Source organism: Thalassophryne amazonica, chromosome 14 (assembly GCF_902500255.1).
Source record: "Thalassophryne amazonica chromosome 14, fThaAma1.1, whole genome shotgun sequence".
Lineage (NCBI taxonomy): Eukaryota > Metazoa > Chordata > Actinopteri > Batrachoidiformes > Batrachoididae > Thalassophryne > Thalassophryne amazonica.
In genome coordinates, this window is record NC_047116.1 from 26,084,802 (window position 1) to 26,104,796 (window position 19,995).

Here is a 19,995-nt window from a genome sequence, read left to right on the forward strand (position 1 = left end):
TGCTCGCACGAATTGTTGCACCGAGATCGTGCACATCTGCCTGACTGCACGAGGTTTTGTGGTTCGAGTATACGAGCTGTTTCGCTGTGAGTCGCCGAGTTGTACATATTTGCACAATGTGTGAAGGGGCCCTAAGGCTGCGCGATATGGACAAAATATATATATATCTAGATTGTTGCTGAATAATGACATTAAGGCCTTGCTCTCACTGCCTCCGATGCACTTACCGAGTCTGTGGGCTCGGTAAATGCCGCAGCGGGCCACTCACACCGCCCCCGTCTGATGAGCAGAGCTGCGGCCAACTCCGGCACCGTCTCCCTGTCTGCTGTATGGAACTGCAGCCAACTCCAGCAACAGTTCCAGAGTCTATGCTCGCTGTTTTGATGCGGAGAGCTCCAGCAGCCCACAAGGATAGACTTCTTGCGGAAAAATCCGCATAGCCACAGGGTTTCGGTAACCGCAGTTGCAGAGCTCTGTGGCCAGTGAGAGAGGTTTGTATCTTTTTAATGACTTGGATTCTCGGTGGGGCCCGCATCCGTAACCCCCCCCCCCAACGGTAACACTGGAGGCAGTGTGAGCAAGGGGTAACAGACACAATGTTGAAAGAAAACAGCTCTTATTTATTTCCTTAAAACTTAACGCTGTGGCCTTTCAAATCTCACAAAACGTAGTTTCTACTGAAATCAAAGTATGATAATGTCTGTTTATTTTTGTGTTTCACAATTACAGCTCATTTTAATGAAGAGAACATATTTACCTGGGGGAATTCCATAAGGAATATTATATTTTCCTGCAGGAGAAAGTGTGTGTGCGCATGCATGAGGTTTTCCATTTACCAGATGTTACCTTTGAACTTGCGTGATGCGTGTACATGGGGCTTGAATGCTAACATCCTTAAGATGTCTTGTAAATCACTTCAGAGGTATTATCTGGTTTCAATAACCATGTTTTTAGAGTTAGAAGTGTTTATTTCTCACTAACTTTAACAAAATATATGTAAAATACATTAGATTTATACAGAAATTAGTAGTTTCAGAGTATATTCCACCATTCTGGATTACTTTATTGGAAGGTGCAGCCACCTAACGTCACCATGCCTCGCTACTTTAATTGGCTGTCGCCAAGTGCTTCCCAGCATCCCTTGTGCAAGTCATGGAAAGAAGCCCCTACATGATCTCGCTATAGTCGCTATTTAAAAAAACAGACTGTACGAGTTGCTGCCAAATGTAGTTCAAGGACGTCTGTTCATTTTAAATTTTTCCCTTCAGGGGAACTATTAATTTTTTCCAGACAATGCAAACTTTGATCAAATTGGCAAAGGCCGTATTATGAACCCCCTATTTAAAAGGTGAAAAAAATAAAATTATGGTGGTGCCAAAGAAAATTCTTGAATGACTTAAATCTTAAAAACCCTAAAGGCCGTACACTTTTAAGCATTAAAATAAAAACAACAGAAACACAACTCACAAGTGCAAATATTATTTCGATCAAATAAAGTTTGCTGAATGTGTTGTGCAGGCACCTTACCTGATTTAGGCCTTCCTGGGCAGCTGAGCTTCTCATATTCTTTGATATGCTTAGTTTTCAGGTGGTGAAATAAGTTTATTGGTATAAGTTTATTATTATTGCTATTTTTAAGAGGAACAGGTTTCTGACATTATGACTTATTTTTCCTTGTACTTTTGATGAAGGTACTTGTGTGAATGCTAAAATTACTTTTCCTGTCGACAATGTAGACACATTGTATGTATGCGCAAGGTTGCAATAATAATTGAATACTGATCCAGTTGTAGCAACTAATAAAAAAATAAGCCAGCGGATGTGAAATGCTTTGATCTTTTTTCGTATTAGCAGGGTTATTTCTGGGGTGAAATCTCAATGGGGGGATGGGTAGGGGAGCTCATCTTCCTTTGGATCAATGGGATCATTTTTATTTTTATTTATTTTGTCTGATGAAATAAAAAAAAATCTCATAAATAAAGACATTAATGAAACTGCATGAAAATGCTATATTCAGTGGCAGTTATCAACAAGAAAAGGGTACAGATTAATTCAGTTCCTTTATTGCTTAATTTATATTTCTGGCAAAGATGTATCCATCTTTCCCTGCCCTCCAGGTGGACACAGTTATGTACTCACCCCATGTCACTCAGGGTGCATACGTACGTACCCACCTTTTTTGTTCAAAGTTCAACTCCAGACACCCTGGTAAAGTATGTCCACACAAAAGGAGGTCGGGCTCATGTGACCTGCAGGGCGCCAGTTAGTGACCCTACTTCAGGCAGAGCACAGCGACAAGACTTAAAGCTGCTGCTCTCTGACAAACATCACACATGGTAAATCACATGAAGAATCTCATCATGTTGTATTTTTCTTTTAAATGACACTTGGATTTAGGAGCACAAATCTCTGATTTGAGGAAGATTTAATTAGGAAGAGCTTTAACAAATTGCACAAATGGAGTTTTAACAAAACCAATGTACTGTGTGAATAGAGAGCATTTCATGAACAACATTTGCAGAGCAAAAATACTGTAACTGCGTGTCAAAGTGCCCAGGGCCGAGCATCAGTCCTCCCCTTTCTTTGAAGAAAATTGGTTAAATGTCCACCCTAAATTCAAATAATTTTTTATTGAAGTTGATTATACGCCCACCCAAAACTAAATAATTTTGTGACTCTAACACATCATAAAAAGCCCAAAATAATGAGTTTTCACAATGCTTTTCTTGTCCCTGTGGCATCACACCTGTGACAACATCTTCAGTGTGCGCTAGCAGTAATCAAAGTTTATATTGAAGTGTGCTCTTATTTTGAAAGACTCTTGTGGAAGAAAACAGGAAGTGTTCCGGGACAATGGCTTGCTTTGTGAAGGTTATGAGGCTAGAAGCTCTAGCCTCGTAGCCTTCACAGTGCTAGCTATCGGCGGATTTCGGGCTCTGGTGGAATGAGTGGACAAACACTGACTGCTGGTGTGCACTGCACCTCACGTCACCTCCTGCAGTCTACTGCTGCAGATGTAATTTTGCTGCCGACATGAGAAAGCAGCTTCACGTCAACAGGATGCCCACTGGCAAGCTACGAACAAGTACAGAACAAAACAGCCATCGAGAATGTTCTGTCTCATGCCCACTCAAAGTTTTGACCATGTACATAACTTTCCAACAGACTCGCCAGACATCAGCTGACAAGGAACACATTTAATGAATGGCAATTTGATTTGTATAGGACTAAAACAGACACAAATTGGTGAGTTATTTATGAATTATTTTTTATTTGTGATGAAATCAGAAATTTTACTGAAATGAACATTCCGATGAACACAATATTGGCCATGTTTGTGCATCGGCCCACCCCTATTCAGGCAGAAGGTCACAGAGAATGGTGCAGGCACTCCGACATGCAAATAATGTATATTTGAAGCTGCGATGTCTAAATATATAGGAGTCAAAAACTATACATTTAGAAGTCATATTTTGATATACGGCTGTTAATGCGGACAGCAGCAGCAGGAGTCTGTGTGTGACAGAGAGTAATAGCAAAAAGCAGTTCTCGTCTTTGCTGTGGAGCACATAACGACTTTCTGAAAATGGTGTGGCCGGACACACACACACACCAACATAAAGAAAACGGGGCACTCTGGCAAGAGAAAAAGGCACACTGATTGCTGCCTTTGATCCAGTGAATGTGTGGACCTTCAATGCATGAGTGAAGTCATTAATGTTAGAATGCACATCGTTAAAACAACAATCACAATATTATTGTAGTTATTTTTTCTTGTCATATATCACACACCCCTAATAAATGTGAATTTTGATTGGGTTATATTTTTTGCTTCCATTAAAGTACATGCACAGAACAGAAATTCTTTTTTGTATTTTTTTTTTACCAGACTGATGAAGACTATACACCGGGCCAACATAGAGTTGCGTCATGACGACACCAGGTTTATGCAGCCGGACCCTTCGCAGATTTTCTGCGTAGAGCAGTGGATGCAGAAAGGAAGTACTTTTCATGCAAGTTGAGGTGTTACGGTACTTAACGTGACTGGATACCACACCCACAAAATACCACGCTACCCGACGCCAATTTATGATTCCTGCTGTGCTCCATTGTTGCTATAAATCACGCAGGATTGTTGTCGAACTTTTTATACCACAATGCAGTAAAACTACACTGCTCAAAGAGCACATTTAAACAATTAAAAGAAAAAAAAACAAAACGCTCATTACAGCCTGGCTGCAGCTCCTTGGTGCGTTCACCTCCTCAAGTTGATTGTGTTAAATAAAGTCCATTAACTCCTGCTCACAGACCAATCGCCAGCAAAAGGACATGTCCACATCTAACATAACTCCTCACGGAGGACATCTCCACATCCACTCACTGACGGGTCGCGCTCGTGTGCAGCTCCGCGGTCACAAGAGGAATGATAAACGAGAACAGAAATCATAGCGCACACCTGCAGAGCTGCACAAGAAAAAAGATAAATGAGAACAGAACACACATCAGAGCGCACATCTGCAGCGCGGAACAGGAAAAACGATAAACCAGAAGAGAAATCAGGTAAGACAAATCAGTAATAAAGTCTATTAACTCCTGGAAATAATGTATTTTGACTTTTTCCAATGTATCAACTCTGTGTGCCCAGGCAGTCTGGAGCCAAGCTTCTAGCCCCTGCTGCGCGCAACTGACGCCGTTATTCCTGCATATTAAGATACGCAGCATATGCAACTCTATGCAGGCCCAGTGTGAAAGGGGCTTGCGGCATTTCTGAAATGATTTTCTTTACTGAGTATTATCCATTTCATTGTGATTCACAATGGTGAATACTTCTTTATTTAAAAAATTTTTTAAAGTACACAGATATGGATACTTTGCTGCTAAAGCTAAACATGTCTTTCAACTTTTTCACTTGAATTAAAGAAAAAAAAATCTGTCAGATGGGTTTAGAGTTATCTTACTAACAAACAAACACATAAACATAAGCAGAACACCACTACCTCAGCAAATGTAAAAGTCTGTTTTACAAAACCTAACATACCTCCTTGTTTGTAAACACTGAGTTCTTTCACGGTGTCAACAAACTGCCAGAATTTTTCATTCCCATCTTCTCCAATAAACTCGCTGCACAGGAGAAACAAATACAAAAGGAAATATTAATTGGAATTAGTGACTACAGCATAAGTAATCATTTTAGTCCTGGATGCAATTGGAAATCTAATTTAAAAAACAAATCTGATAAACGTGTGAAAACTAACAGGAACTGACTCAACAGATGAATAAATCAGTGTGAAGTAATGTCAGATGTGGAATTTTTCTTGTGCAACAGCATAACACAAGAATTCAAACATGTGCATTGTGAGAATAAACAGGAATGCAACAACCAAACACATTTACATGTGATGTCACTTAGACGAGCAAAAACATTAAAGGATTTTCAGCAACATTACTTTAAAAATTAAGGCATATTTGAAAAGCACACCTTTTGTTTCCAGGGTCTACAGCCTGGAACTTTAACGTTCAGAATTATTTCCTTCATGTTTATTATAATCAGAAATGCATGTGCAGATATACGCGCTTGATACCTCGTCTCCAGGAGGAAAGGCGTCATGCTCCACTTGGCCTTCAGACTGGCAGTGACGCCTTTAGGTGCCGAGACGGCGTGATGTACATTCAGCAGCAGCAAAGAAAGCACAACAACGTCCCTCATAGTCAAACAGCAGCAACGTTATACGCAAACCTATAGTGAGGAAGGTGGGGAAAAGAAAAACCGTCACCAGCTTTAGAGTTACAGCTGCGATACTGATTTATTAGTGTGTTGTCATTTTCATCAATTTTCACAATGAAATTAAATTAAATTTTTACTATAAAGCTGTACAATACAGCTATTTTCACTTTAACTTTCTGAAGCACCTTGCATGCGCATTTGTTTAGCAACATCTCTTTCCATACAAATGTTGTGTTGTTGTCCATCTGGCAGCTCCCCCTTTTTTTTTGGGCGCCACAGCAGATACAGAACTGGTACTTGGCACAAGTTTTACACCGGATGCCCTTCCTGACGCAACTCCAGTGTAACCTGGAGAAACACACACAACCGCTGGGGTTCCAAAGAGGTCTCCCATCCAAGTACGAACCAGGTCCCACACTGCTTAGCTTCTAAGATTGATGGGATCAGGCTGACAGAGGCAGATCAGCTGCTTCTCTTTCCATACAAATATTATGCAAAAACAAACATATGGATGTTTTATCATCTCTGCGGTCTACACATAAAATACTGTAAGGAGATCACAGAGAAGCCTTTATTACACTGAATTTTGTTTTAGATTTCAAATGTTAGTTTTGTAAATAAAATAAAATTTAATGTGCTTTGATACAATATCATTAAAAAAAATTTTTTGGACTGTGGCACTCCGACCAGATTCATTTTTGACCCTGCATTGCGTAAGATCAAAGGAGAGGAATCATTGCACCTTCCCCTGTAGATCATTTGCACTAATGTCATAGATTTCCCATTAACTTTGTGCTGTGATTGCCTGCTCACATAAACAAGGACATGATAATCAGCACTGGGATTTTTCACTACCAGCTGCAATCACAGCCTGACAAAGCTCACACAAAGAATGAACAGCCACATGGCAAAGACATGCTGTGTAATTTGGGTAAATTGGACCACATTTTATTGATACATATGAGCAGTACTGCTTGCAGACATTTAGGTTTCTGTACACCAAAATCCTCCTCTGCTTCGTGCTGCTGCCGCAGCGATGCATCCTGGCTGCAGTGTTACAGTGTTGCCAAGTCTGTCTGACAAAGCAAAGTAGCTACTCAGTAAAGTAGCTTCTTTCAGCTTCTCCTTTATTCACCTTGGGTCATCACAGCAGATCCCATATGGATCTGAATGTTGACTTGGCATAGGTTTTATGCTGGATGCCCTTCCTGATGCAACTCCACATTAGAATGGGCACAGGTGGTCTTCAACCAGCAACCTTCTGATTTGGAAATAAGCACACAAACCACTTGACCACTATGCTGCCCTTAACCAAGCAGCCACTCAAAATGGCCAATAAAACTGAGATACACACACATACACAAAACCCAGCCTAATACCATGAAGCAAACACCACATATACTGCTTTTAAAGTCCATCAGTATCGTTTTCACTGCAAAATCTATAAAATAAGACTACAGATATTCATTGTGCAGCATTAAAAGAAAACTGCTCTTTGGGCTTGTGTAATTACATACAGTGTATTAACATAAATAAAATATGGCTGTCAAGACAAACGAACTTGTTTTGTCTTTTCAAGGTCTCTTGTCTTCTTCCCTGCCTGCCTGAACAACATAAATGTACTGTTTTTAGCTTTACTGACGCATTTACTGTCATTACAGTAACAACCTATTTCAACTTCACCTTAGGTAGGTGCACTGTATTTCAATTAGGGTTGAAATCACTAGTCATAATTAAGTACAAGTAGCTAGCACCCAACTAGCTGACTATTTTTCAACAAGTCAAAGAGTTGGGTAATTTAATTAGCATGATTTACTTTCAAATTAAGGGAAAATCAATCAAATAATGTCTAATAAGTGTTTAGGTTATGTACACTTGAGCTCATGTTTTCCAATCACTGCTCAACTTGCAAACCTGATGCTTTGCCACCCATCTACCTCAGTTCCATTAGAGAGATTATTTTCCACTGCTGCCGAGACTGCTGCCAAAGACAAAGCATCTTTGCACCCAGACACAGTGGATGAGGTTCTGTTCATAGTTACCACAAAGAGAGACAGGTACACCAGCACACTGTTGCACCAAGGGCAGAGATCAAGCAGGAACCAACACAGTCCAGCAGTCACCAACAGTCAGCACTACCTTAAGGCCCAGTCACACGGCATTTAACAAAGGCCAATGAAGCCCTAACAAAACAAGGAATCTGGATTTTCGTTGACATTGTTGAACCTTCGCTCAGCTTCGTTCCTGCAGCGGTTGCTTCGTCAAAAAATTTGAACGAAGGGCAACGAAAACCTCAATTCATCCGTATTTTGTTTTGCTGTTGTTCTTGACGTTTTTTAATCGTTTGCTTAGTTTTTGTAATGTTAGCGTTTAGTTTGACTTCGTTCAACCAGCTGATTGTTTTCATACAGTGCAGAAGCCGGTCTCTGAGTGCTGCTGCTGTGTTCATGTACTATCAGAAATTACAGGGCAAACTCAGCCTGTTTGCTTGGATTTTTTTTTTTTATCTGGGTGGGGGGTCAGCTTCAATGGGCCCAGGTACCTTATATAGGCCAGAATTAATCTTTTGTGTTGATACATTTAAAAGCCATAGTCTGTAACTGTGGAATGGTTTATAGAAGGGGGTGATATATCATGTTTCAGTAGCCCACTGAAGTTTTTTTAGAGAAAGATGTTTTGTCCAAACAGACAAAAATTACGTTTTTTATCCAAAGATCCATTCTGGTAGAAAATTACGGCCCTCTTTAGGGTAGGGGTCAAAGGGGCAAAACAGTGACATAGCCAAAATGTAGATTTTGACCTTTGAATATCTTTGTGTGCTCACAGTAAGCCTCATTGATCTTATGGTATATGAATGTATGGATGGAGTTCTCCCATTTCGTGTTATATTTTTCAAGGCTAACTCAGGGTGCCGCCTATAGGTGGCACTTCAACTCACAACTTTTGGCATTTTGGGCTACATTTGGGACTCTCCCAAGATGTTTTTGCCTCATTAACCCACCAGGAGGGTTAATGAGGTAAAACGCCTTCTTGATATCTTTATCATGAATAGCAGAGATTAGTGCAGCAGATAAGTGAATATTTACTGAGGGATGCTTCAAATGGTGATGCAAGCACCAAATTTGGCACACATACTCCTTAGAGATTACTCTTTTAAAAATGCCGGGTACCCACGTGAACTTTCAATAGGCGGCCAAGAAGGGGTCAATTGAAGTATTACACAGGGGTCAAAATTTAAAAATGCTCCAATCATATTGAAAGGTATTCCATATTATTTGTCTGATCATAAAGATTCCAAAAAGGTATAGTTTGGACTATCTGTGAATGAATGTTCCGGAGTTATGGGGAAAAAACAGCAAGAACAGTGACAAAGGTCAATTTCAATTTGCACAGGGGTGAAAAGTTAAAGTTGCTCCAATTTTGGTAAAAAGTGATGCAAATTATTAGTTGAGTAAATACAGTTTTAAAAAGGAATAGTTTGCATCATGTACCATGCTTAGTTATCATGTTACAGGGTAGCATATGTCACATGTCATAGAATCCAATGGATGCTGACACTTTTTAACGTTTACTTTGCAAACCAAGCACGCAACACAGTCAAAACTATTCCATTTATTAATCCTATTAGCTCAACCAGTAATTTGCACCACTTTTTACCAAAATTGGAGCAACTTTAACTTTTGACCCCTGTACAAATTGAAACTGACCTTTCTCAGTGTTCTTGCTGTTTTTACCCCATAACTCCAGACCATTCATTCACAGATAGTCCAATCTATACCTTTTTGGAATCTTTATGATCAGACAAATAATATGGAATACCTTTCAATATGGTTGGAGCATTTTTAAATTTTGACCCCTGTGTAATACTTCAACTGACCCCTTCTTGGCCGCCTATTGAAAGTTCACATGGGTACCCGGCATTTTTAAAAGAGTAATGTCTAAGGAGTATGTGTGCCAAATTTGGTGCTTGCATCACCATTTGAAGCATTTTTTTCAGTTATCCGCTGCACTAGATACAGAGGAACGTAATAAAACAAGTTTCACTGAAATCCATAGGGGGTGCACCGAGATATGGCCAAATGAAAATCGCAAATATCGCATTCTTAACATAAAGCGCGCCATCTATGCAAAAGCACCCTAACTAAGCCACCTCCATTTATGCAAATTTGGAAAGAACTTGTCCCAGTGTATCAAAATATACATAAATGAGCAAGGCTTATTCAGAGTGCAGCAACGTGCGCACCGATCTCCACAGCTTCTGTTTACAGTTTCTCCAGGACTCGGGTGCTATGAGCTACATCCCAGCACCGAGTCCTGGAACTCAGAGATGCAGACACACACTGCTCCAGTAGTGGCTCCAGGTGCATTTTGTTTCAAGCGACAAGATCAACGCTGGCTTTGGTTTCGTTTACTTCCTCTTTCGGCGTTTTTGTGCTCTTGCTTCGCAGGCTATTCGGTGATAAAACTCTTTGGTCCACCTTTTCTCTACGAATTGTGACTTTTTTACTTTTTTCCCTTCGTTTCTGGAATCACCATGTGCCGTGTAACTGGGCCATTAAGCTCTTTGAACAGATATCTTGCATGAAGGTCTATTCACAGCACTTCACTTTTTCCAAATTTTATGTTACAGCCTTATTCCAAAACAGATGAAACTCATTTTCCCCTCAAAATTCTACACCTTTTTTTTTTTTTTTTTAGATTTTTGCAAATTTATTAAAAATAAAAAATTAAGATATCACATGTACACAAGTATTCACAGTATTTGCCATGAAGCTCAAAATTGAGCTCAGGTGCATCCTGTTTCCACTGATCATCCTTGAGATGTTTCTACAGCATCATTGGAGTCCATCTGCTTAATTGGAGTTCATCTGAGGTAAATTCAGTTGAATGGACATGATTTGGAAAGGCACACACCTGTCTACATATATGGTCCCACAGTTAACAGTGCATGTCAGAGCACAAACCAAGCATGAAGTCAAAGGAATTGTCTGTAGACCTCCAAGAGGCACAAATCTGGGGAACGATACAGAAACACTTCTGCTACATTGAAGGTCCCAATGAGCACAGTGGCCTCCATCATCCATAAATGGAAGAAGTTTGGATCCACCAGGACTCTTCCTAGAGCTGGCTGCCTGTCTAAACTGAGCGATCAGAAGGAGCAGCCTTAATCAGGGAAGTGACCAAGAACTTGATGGTCACTCTGCCAGAGATATAGTATTCCTCTGTGGAGAGAGGAGGACTTTCCAGAAGGACAACCATCTCTGCAGCAATTCACCAATCAGGCCTGTATAGTAGAGTGGCCAGATGGTGTGAATGTCAGGCGTCATGTGTGGAGGAAACTAGGCACCATCCCTACAGTGAAGCATGGTGGTGACTGCATCATGCTGTGGAGATGTTTTTCAGTGGCAGGAACTGGGAGACTGGTCAGAATTGAGGGAAAGATGAATGCAGCAATGTACAGACATCCTGAATGAAAACCTGCTCCAGAGCACTCTTGACCTCAGACTAGGCCGACAGTTTATCTTCCAGCAGGACAATAACTCTAAGCACACAGCCAAGATATCAAAGGAGTGACTTCAGGACAACTCTGCGAATGTCCTTGAGTGGCCTAGCCAGACCCCAGAATGTGATAGAACATCTCTGGAGAGATGTGAAAATGGCTGTGCACCGATGCTCCCCATCCAAACTAATGGAGCCTGTAGGTGCTCCAAAGATGAATGGACAAAACTGGCCAAAAATAGGTGCATCAAGCTTGTGGCATCATATTCAAGAAGACTTCAGGCTGTAATTGCTGCCAAAGATGCACCAACAAATTACTGAGCAAAGGGTATGAATACTTATGTACACGCGACTGCTTCGTTTTTATTTTTAATAAATTTGCAAAAATTAAAAAAATATATATTTTTCATGTTGTCATTATGGGGTGTTGTGAGCAGAATTTTGAGGGAAAAAATAATTTACTCCATTTTGGAATAAGGCTCAGAGTTCTCGCCAGTGCAGTTGCACATAGGGGGCCCCAATGCTGTGATTTGGATCCCCGATGCTAATATTTAACCAGCATAGGGGGGCTTTTCTGTTCTGTTTCTTTTTTAAAAGGCATCTCGCACGTTACTTAACATTCCAGTTAGCAACACAAAGTGGCCCTCAAAATGCAGGAAATAGTGTTTCAAAGGGTTATAAATTTCAAAATTTTCTCAGGGTGATGCCCCCGGACCCTCCTACAATACTCATGCCTGCAATGTCATGAGTTCCCCTCCATGCTGTAAAAAAAATCCTGGTGGGAACCCTGAGGCTGTAACATAACAAAATGTGTAAAAAGTAGCACTGCGAATACTTTGAAGATGCACTGTATGTTCTTTTGTTGCATTTGCAATTTTGCAGTTTTGTTCTTTAAATGTAGTCAATTTGAGAATTACACTGGTTAGATTTGAACTTTATTTATCAGAATGAGTTAACAAGTAGTCAAAAACTCAAGGTATCTGACTAGTTGGCAGCCAGGTGTGGGTGGGTCTCAATTTCAATTTATTTTGATTTATATAAGATAAGGAATTGGACATCCCCCGGCCTTCATTCCTCCACTAACAGTGATGTCTCTCAGTCTGACTCTGAGCCCGCTTCCTCGTCTCCTCCTGCCAACGAAGCCAGATCCCATCCCCAATATTTCCCATCATACTGGTTGTGCTCTTCCCCTCCTCTTCTCCAAAAAAAGAAGCACCTGTCCTGTAGCCCATCCCAGCCTTGCGCAGGTCTACAATTTTATCCCTGGTGTCCTTAGACAGCTCTTTGGTCTTGGCCATGGTGGATATGTTGGAGTGTGATTGATTGAGTGTGTGGACAAGTGTCTTTTATACAGGTAACGAGTTCAAACAGGTGCAATTAATACAGGTAAAGAGTGCCGAACAGGGGGGCTTCTTAAAGACAAACTAACAGGTCTGTGAGAGCCACAATTCTTGCTGGTTGGAGGTGATCAAATACTTATTTCATGCAATAAAATGCAAATGAATTATTTAAAAATCATACAATGTGATTTTCAATTTTTTTTTTTTTTTTTTTAAGCGTCTGTCTCTCACAGTTGAAGTGTACCTACGATAAAAATTATATACCTCTCCAAGGTGGGAAAACATGCAAAATCTGCCTCACTGTCCATGTTTGGAGGGGCTGGAAAACCATGACTTGGTTGTAATTTGCACTCATCATTCAATTTCACTAAATCCTTCACAATGAATAGGTGAATAAAATGACCCATACATTTTCTTTCGGCAGTGGGAATAAACCTACAATTGTCAGTATAATTATTGAGATGAGAAGGTCAAGCTCTGTTGAGCCATTTAAAGCTGATTTTAAAAGACACCTGTTTTCTGTAATTTATAATTCATGTTTACATCAACTCCTTTTATTTGAATACTTCATGTTCATATTGTCTGTATATATATTTATTGTGTCATGCTCTTTCAAACTGTGGTACAACACCAATTCCAATGAAATTGGAGCATTATGTGAAATGTAAAAAAAAATAAATAAATAAAAACAGAATACAATGATTTGCAAATCCTCTTCAACCTATATTCAATTGAAAATACCACAAAGACAAGATATTTAATGTTTAAACTGATAAACTTTGTTTTTGTGCAAATTATTATTTTATTTTTAAAATGGATGCCTGCAACACATTTCAAAAAAGCTGGGACAGGGGCAACAAAAGACTAGGAAAGTTGATGAATGCTCAAAGAACACTTGTTTGGAACATTCCACAAGTGAACAGGTTAATTTGAAACAGGTGAGTGTCAGCCGTTCAGAAGCAAAGATGGGGCAAGGATCACCACTTTGTGAACAACTGTGTGAAAAAAAAAAATAGTCCAACAGTTTAAGAGCAATGTTTCTCAACGTTCAATTCCAAGGAATTTAGGGACTCCATCATCTACAGTCCATAATATAATCAGAAGATTCAGAGAATCTGGAAATCTTACTACACATAAGCAGCAAGGTCAAAAACCAACATTGAATGCTCGTGACCTTCGATCCCTCAGGTGGCACTGCATTAAAAACTGACATCATTGTGTAAAGGATCTTACCACGTGGGCTCAGCAACACTTCAGAAAACCATTGTCAGATAACACAGTTCGTCGCTGCATCTACATTTGCAACTTAAAACTCTACCATGCAAAGTGAAAGCCATACATCAACAACATCCAGAAACGCTGCCACCATCTCTGGGCCCGAGCTCATTTGAAATGGACAGAGGCAAAGTGGAAACGTGTGCTGTGGTCTGATGAGTCCACGTTTTGAAATGTTTTTGGAAATCATGGACATCGTGTCCTCCGGACAAAAGAGGAAAAAGACCATCCAGATTTTTACCAGCGCCAAGTTCAAAAGCCAGCATCTGTGATGGTATGGGGGTGTGTTAGTGCCCATGGCATGGGCAACTTACACATCTGTGATGGCACAATCAATGCTGAAAGGTACATCCAGGTTTTGGAGCAACACATGCTGCCATCCAAGCAATGTCACGGATGTCCCTGCTTATTTCAGCAAGACAACGCCAAGCCACATTCTGCACGTTACAACAGTGTGGCTTCGTAGTAAAAGAGTGTGGTTATTAGACTGGCCTGCCTGCAGTCCAGACCTGTCGCCCATTGAAAATGTGTGGCACATTATGAAGCGCAAAATACGACAACGGAGACCCCGGACTGTTGAACAACTGAAGTCGTACATCAAGCAAGAATGGGAAAGAATTCCACCTACAAAGCTTCAACAATTAGTGTCCTCAGTTCCCAGACGCTTATTGAGTATTGTTAGAGGGAAAGGTGATGTAACACAGTGGTAAACATACCACTGTCCCAGCTTTTTTGAAACGTGTTGCAGGCATCCATTTCAAAATGAGCAAATATTTGCACAAAAACAAAGTTTATAAGTTTCAACATTAAATATCTTGTCTTTGTGGTGTATTCAATTGAATATAGGTTGAAGAGGATTTGGAAATCATTGTGTTCTGTTTTTATTTACATTTTACACAACGTCCCAACTTCACTGGAATTGGAGTTGTATATTTATGTCAAACTGGTATAAGTACACTGAAATGTCATTGTGAAAGTGCCATAAAAATAAAGTTATTATAAATAAATTGAAAAAAAATGAATTGAGTATTATTAAAGGGATTGAGATGGTTTGGACATGTGCGGGGGGGGGGGCAGGTTATATAGGGAGAAGGATGCTGAGGATGGAGCCACCAGGCAGGAGGAGATGATAGAGGCCAAAGAGGTTTATGGATGTGCTGAGGGAGGACATGCAGGTGGTTGGTGTGACAGAGGAAGCTACAGAGGACAGAGTGAGATAGAGACAATTGATCTGCTGTGGCTACCCCTAATGAGAGCAGTCAAAAGAAGTGTATATTTTTTTGTATTGTGTTTAACTGTGAAATAATCTCTACCACACCTGTCAAATAAAACTGTTCTGAAACTGTGTGAGAACAAAAACACCAAAAAAGGAAAACATGTTTGCAAAATGAAAAACATCACCTGTATGGAATTACAAAATGATGGTGAAAAAAAATAGGTACTTCATTGAAAGTGTTGTTCACAGTAAAGTCATTTTTCTTTTCTTTCTTTTTTTTTTTTATTCACTGAGCAGATGCCTTCTACATCCAAAAAAGGAAGGGAAAAAAAAAAACAGAAAAAGAAAAGTCACTCATCATTCCAGAACGATTCTTTGACACTTCAGCTATACAAATCATCTGATGAAAATTCAGATAATCTTCATATCCAAATACATCACAGAGAAAAAAAAATATTGCAATGTCAGATTTTCCAACATCGTGAAGTCCAAGTGCCAATCAGGAAATTAAACAAGAGCCAATGTGCGATACATCTGAGTCAGGTTCTACAGTAACTCATTCAGTCATTTATTTGCTGCCACTTATCCAGGTCCAGTTTGTGGTTGCAGCAGACCAAGAAGCTCATCCCACACTTCTCTGTCCTTAACCAAGTCCCCTAACTTCCTGGGAGACTCTTCAACTTGAGGCACTAAGTAAAGATATGGATATACCCACCGCTAATTGCAATAGTTTTTCTTCATGTTATACTCTAAGGGCAGCTGAAAATTACATAATAAAAGTCTAACAAAATCTATCTATGGGAAGTTAGTTTTTAAGGACTGAACTTAGAAAGTGCTGAATTGGCAAATTTCTAGAGCTAGAGATTCACCATTTTCGTGATGTACGTAGGCCACACTTTTATAGTTTTTAAATGCTTGAATGGATGAAAATGGATGCTGGAGTGATATCTAGAGAAATTACACACAATCCTAATTTTAAAAATGACCAAAATTATTAAAATATTCAATACTGAAAGTCAAAAATGTGTCATAGATTTGCTCCATATTTCAGCACAATGTGACATAAAGGTATCAGAGGTGAAAAGCATTGACTTGAATTTGTTGTCAAATATTAATGACAAAATATTGAATATATTTGCATTTTTAATCACATATAGTATTTTTCATGTCAACTTTTGTATTACATGTAGCCTAAAAAATATTTTTTCTTTACACAAATTTTAAGATATGTTCCCTCTGTTACATTTTTTAGACTTTTGATATGGTTTTCGGGTAGCACAGTGGCTTAGTGGTTAGCACTGTTGCCTCCCAGCAAGGAGGTCATGGGTTTGATTCCCACCCGTGGCATTTCTGTCTGGAGTTCGTGTGTTCTCCCCATGTTTGCGTGGGTTCTCTCCAGGTGCTCTGGCATACTCCCACATCCAAAGACACACAGGTTAGATTGATTGGAAGCTTTAAATTGTCCGCAGGTGTGAATGGGTTTGTTTGTCTATATGTAGCCCTGCAACAGACTGGCGTCCTGTCCAGGGTGTACCCCGCCTTACACACAATGGGCCTCATTTATCAAACGAACGTACAGCAGAAAACGTGCGTTCGACCATTTTTACGCAAACTTTGGTATTTATCAATTTGGACGTGAGCGGAGGCTAAGACGAAACTCACGACAGATCTCACGTCTGGTCTGAGCTCGTGTACGCAAATCTGAGTCTGTGGATTTGCAGTGCAGCACTACAAAATCTGTCTGAGTCTGAAAATAATTATGAAACAAACCTCAGCTGTCATCCAAGCATAAACAGCCACATATTCAGAACAGATCAAAACGGATTCTTAAAATGGATTAAACAAAATTAATTTAAGAAAGCCCACGTTTTAATGATACTGCTTCCTTTGTAAAATAAAAAATACATATGCTAAATAGCCTAAACATGACAACTAATCATTGTACATTAAATGCGTAATGCTGCGCTTAAATGCCGCAACACGTTTTTTTGGTGGCCAGCTTTAAATCGGACCACTTTTCCTTGACCTAAATGCAAAGAATTCTTAATCAATTAACAAGCATAAGCTTTTAACTGTGGGTGCATAAAAGACTGATTCAAAATCATTAGGCATAGATTAAGTCAAAGAATTCTTCATACCTCAGCCAGAGTTCGTTCCTCTGCGGCAACGCTGTTGACCACCTCCGTTACACTCTTCCACACGGCATTTTTATGAGTGCCTTTGACTCCACTTTTCAGACTGCCAAAAAGTACAAGTTTGTTTTTCTCCACCTCCGATGTTAAGATGCCAATTTCCATCTCTGAAAAGTTTTTCTTCTTCCCAGTGCTTCTTCTCTCCATGTTGAGCTCAGTGGGTGAGGCTTCCGAACCATGAATATTTAAGAGCGTAACATGCTAATGACAATTAAATTCAGCCGCCGCATTTATCAAGAGCCGATCATTCGTACGCTGGGATTGGTCAGATACGAATGTTTCATAAATCACACGTGTGTCTTGTCGTAAGACCAATTATGCGCTCAGCTCGGCACCTGTTTTTACACAATGTTGATAAATGAGGCGCTATGATTGCTGGGATAGGCACCAGCCCCCCGCGACCCTAAACTGGAATAAGTGGTTGAAGATGAATGAGTGAGTGATATGTTATTCTCCTTGTAATGTAGCTATATAGTATACATACACACACACACACACACACACACACACACACACACACACACACACACACACGGGTGATTTTTCTGAGCATTTAAAATTAAGGTCTGAACGTACTAAAAACATTGTTTTCAGAATTTTGGGGGGGATATTTTCTACATATTTGGCATTGTAGGCATGGAGTCCAGAAAAAAAAATAATAATTACCGCAACATGACATTACATCAAATATATGGTTTAAAATGTAAATATCTGGTCATTTTTAAAGTAGCTTATTACCAGTCATGCTCAGAGATATGTATATCTCAGAAGACATGACATTTTATATTTATAAGTCAGGTTATATTTTGCCCGGTACAGCAAACACGCACCTAGCGATATTTGACCGGATCTCCTCACTGATTGGCTAATTCAAATAACATCATCGTAGAGTTTATTTCAACATGGCGGTGCCCTCGGCAAAGTTGAACCGGACGATATTTTGCCATACACGGCACCGGCAAAATGGCAGGTTGCGCTGTTTTGCCGGCCGTCTAAATTTACTCACAATGGAACGGAACGGCCGCGGTCGGGCAGGAACTTAAAGGCGATCAGAGTTTAAGATATCCTTATTTCACATTCATGATAGTAGCTCGATATTGGTGATTTTCATTATTGAAAATTGGCATATTTTACCATTCACTATTTTAAGGGGTGGACTGATTGAAGGTTTTGCAGACATGACACTGACAGAGAAAAAAAACAGGATAAACACACGTGCCAATGTAGACTTCTGTATTTTCGTTTTTATTCTGTCTTAATTTCGGGCACGGCTATGCCACGTTTTTGAACTGCTTTTAGTGTCCGAGAATCCCTCAAGCTATTTCCACCGGCGCTTTTCATCACGTGGTGGAAATAGCTCGAGGGATTCAATTTTGGGTGCGGCAGTGGAAATAATGTCGGGCACGGTGGAAATAATTTTCGCCACACAGTGGAAATAATTTCGGGCACTGTGGAAATAATTTCGGGCACGGCTATGCCACATTTTTGAGCTGTTTTTAGCATCCGAGAATCCCTCGAGCTGCTTTTAGCTGCTCTGGCAGTAGATGATTTTCTGTTCCGATTCAAACAACTTTATGGCACCCAAAACGGCATTTAAAGATGAAAAATTAGCACCAACACTCAATGCAGAGGATGCCGCCATGTTGCAATACCTTCTACAATGACGTCATTTGAACTAGCCAATCAGTGAGGAGATCTGTTCAAATATCGCTAGGTGCGTGTTTACCGTATCTGGCAAAATATACACTTCGTATTTATAATGTTCTTCATTTCTTTCATTACCGCAACATGCTTGATAATTTACATCTTGTTTTTTAGAATGTTTTATTGGAAACTGACAGGTATATTTTTTCCATAACATTCAGATTAAATAAGAAGTGCTAAAAATTATGAAAATACAATTACAAACCAAAAATTATTTTCTAATAATTAAATAATTTGCAAATAAACAGATATTGTGGTCATGAGAATGGTGTTTTGGAAATGAGATTTATTTGCATATACACACAGGTGTGTATCAAACTACTTTTTTTTTTTCAACGTATGCATAGAGTTCCCTGTTAATAAGAACAAACCAATTCTGATTGGTTCAGTTTTGACTATGAATGACTCATTGATGTTGCCAGTGTAAATGCTGAAAAACGTTGCTGAATAAGGCTGTGACCAACGAGGTGTCACTGCCACGTAGTTACACTCACGTCGGAAGTCTGAAAAGCCTCTCGTGTGCACAAAATCCACCGTGACATTTACAGCGTGAAAATCACGGCAACCGCTAAGCTACACTTTTATTAACATAGCAACAAGCACGCTGAAGTTTTAGCACTAGCACATCAAATAAAAAACCTGCCGTAACTGAAAAAAGCAAAAGAAGTACAAATTATGTGAACTTGTTACACGTATATAACGACTGCACTGGACTTACCCTTTAAAGAATCTCACACCAATAATAAATGCCGACAGACTCCATAAAAAGGAAAGCTTCGTTATTTTGGGCAACTAACTACCCGTACGCGCTGCTGGATTTGTCTCGCCTATTGGGGTGGCCTCCGCTCGACGGTGTTTGTGTGTGGGGAAAACACGCAAAATAATCATGGCAGAAAAATATTAGTTTGTTGAAATAGCATGTTTATTACGATGTACAAGTATACAAAAAAAATAACACGGTAAAATTATTTAAAGTGTGGTTGTAAAAAAGAATTTATCCCGGCACCGCTGTAGACACCAAAGGCATCGAAACCTCAAAATAAA

At 39.7% G+C, this 19,995-nt stretch overlaps 1 protein-coding gene across 2 annotated transcripts in view; it reads right to left on the reverse strand.

Moving 5' to 3' along the window:
* Positions 1-19,776, reverse strand: part of uggt2 (UDP-glucose glycoprotein glucosyltransferase 2) — an 87,852-nt gene extending 68,076 nt beyond the window's left edge. For both annotated transcript variants that reach the window (XM_034186306.1, XM_034186305.1), the window contains exons 1-3: positions 19,670-19,776; positions 5,583-5,737; positions 5,039-5,121 (exon numbers count right to left, since the gene is read on the reverse strand). In XM_034186306.1, coding sequence (XP_034042197.1) covers positions 5,039-5,121; positions 5,583-5,707 — 208 coding nt within the window. In that variant the 5' untranslated portion in view covers positions 5,708-5,737; positions 19,670-19,776. The remainder of the gene's footprint in view (positions 1-5,038; positions 5,122-5,582; positions 5,738-19,669) is intronic.
* Positions 19,777-19,995: the final 219 nt, after the last annotated feature.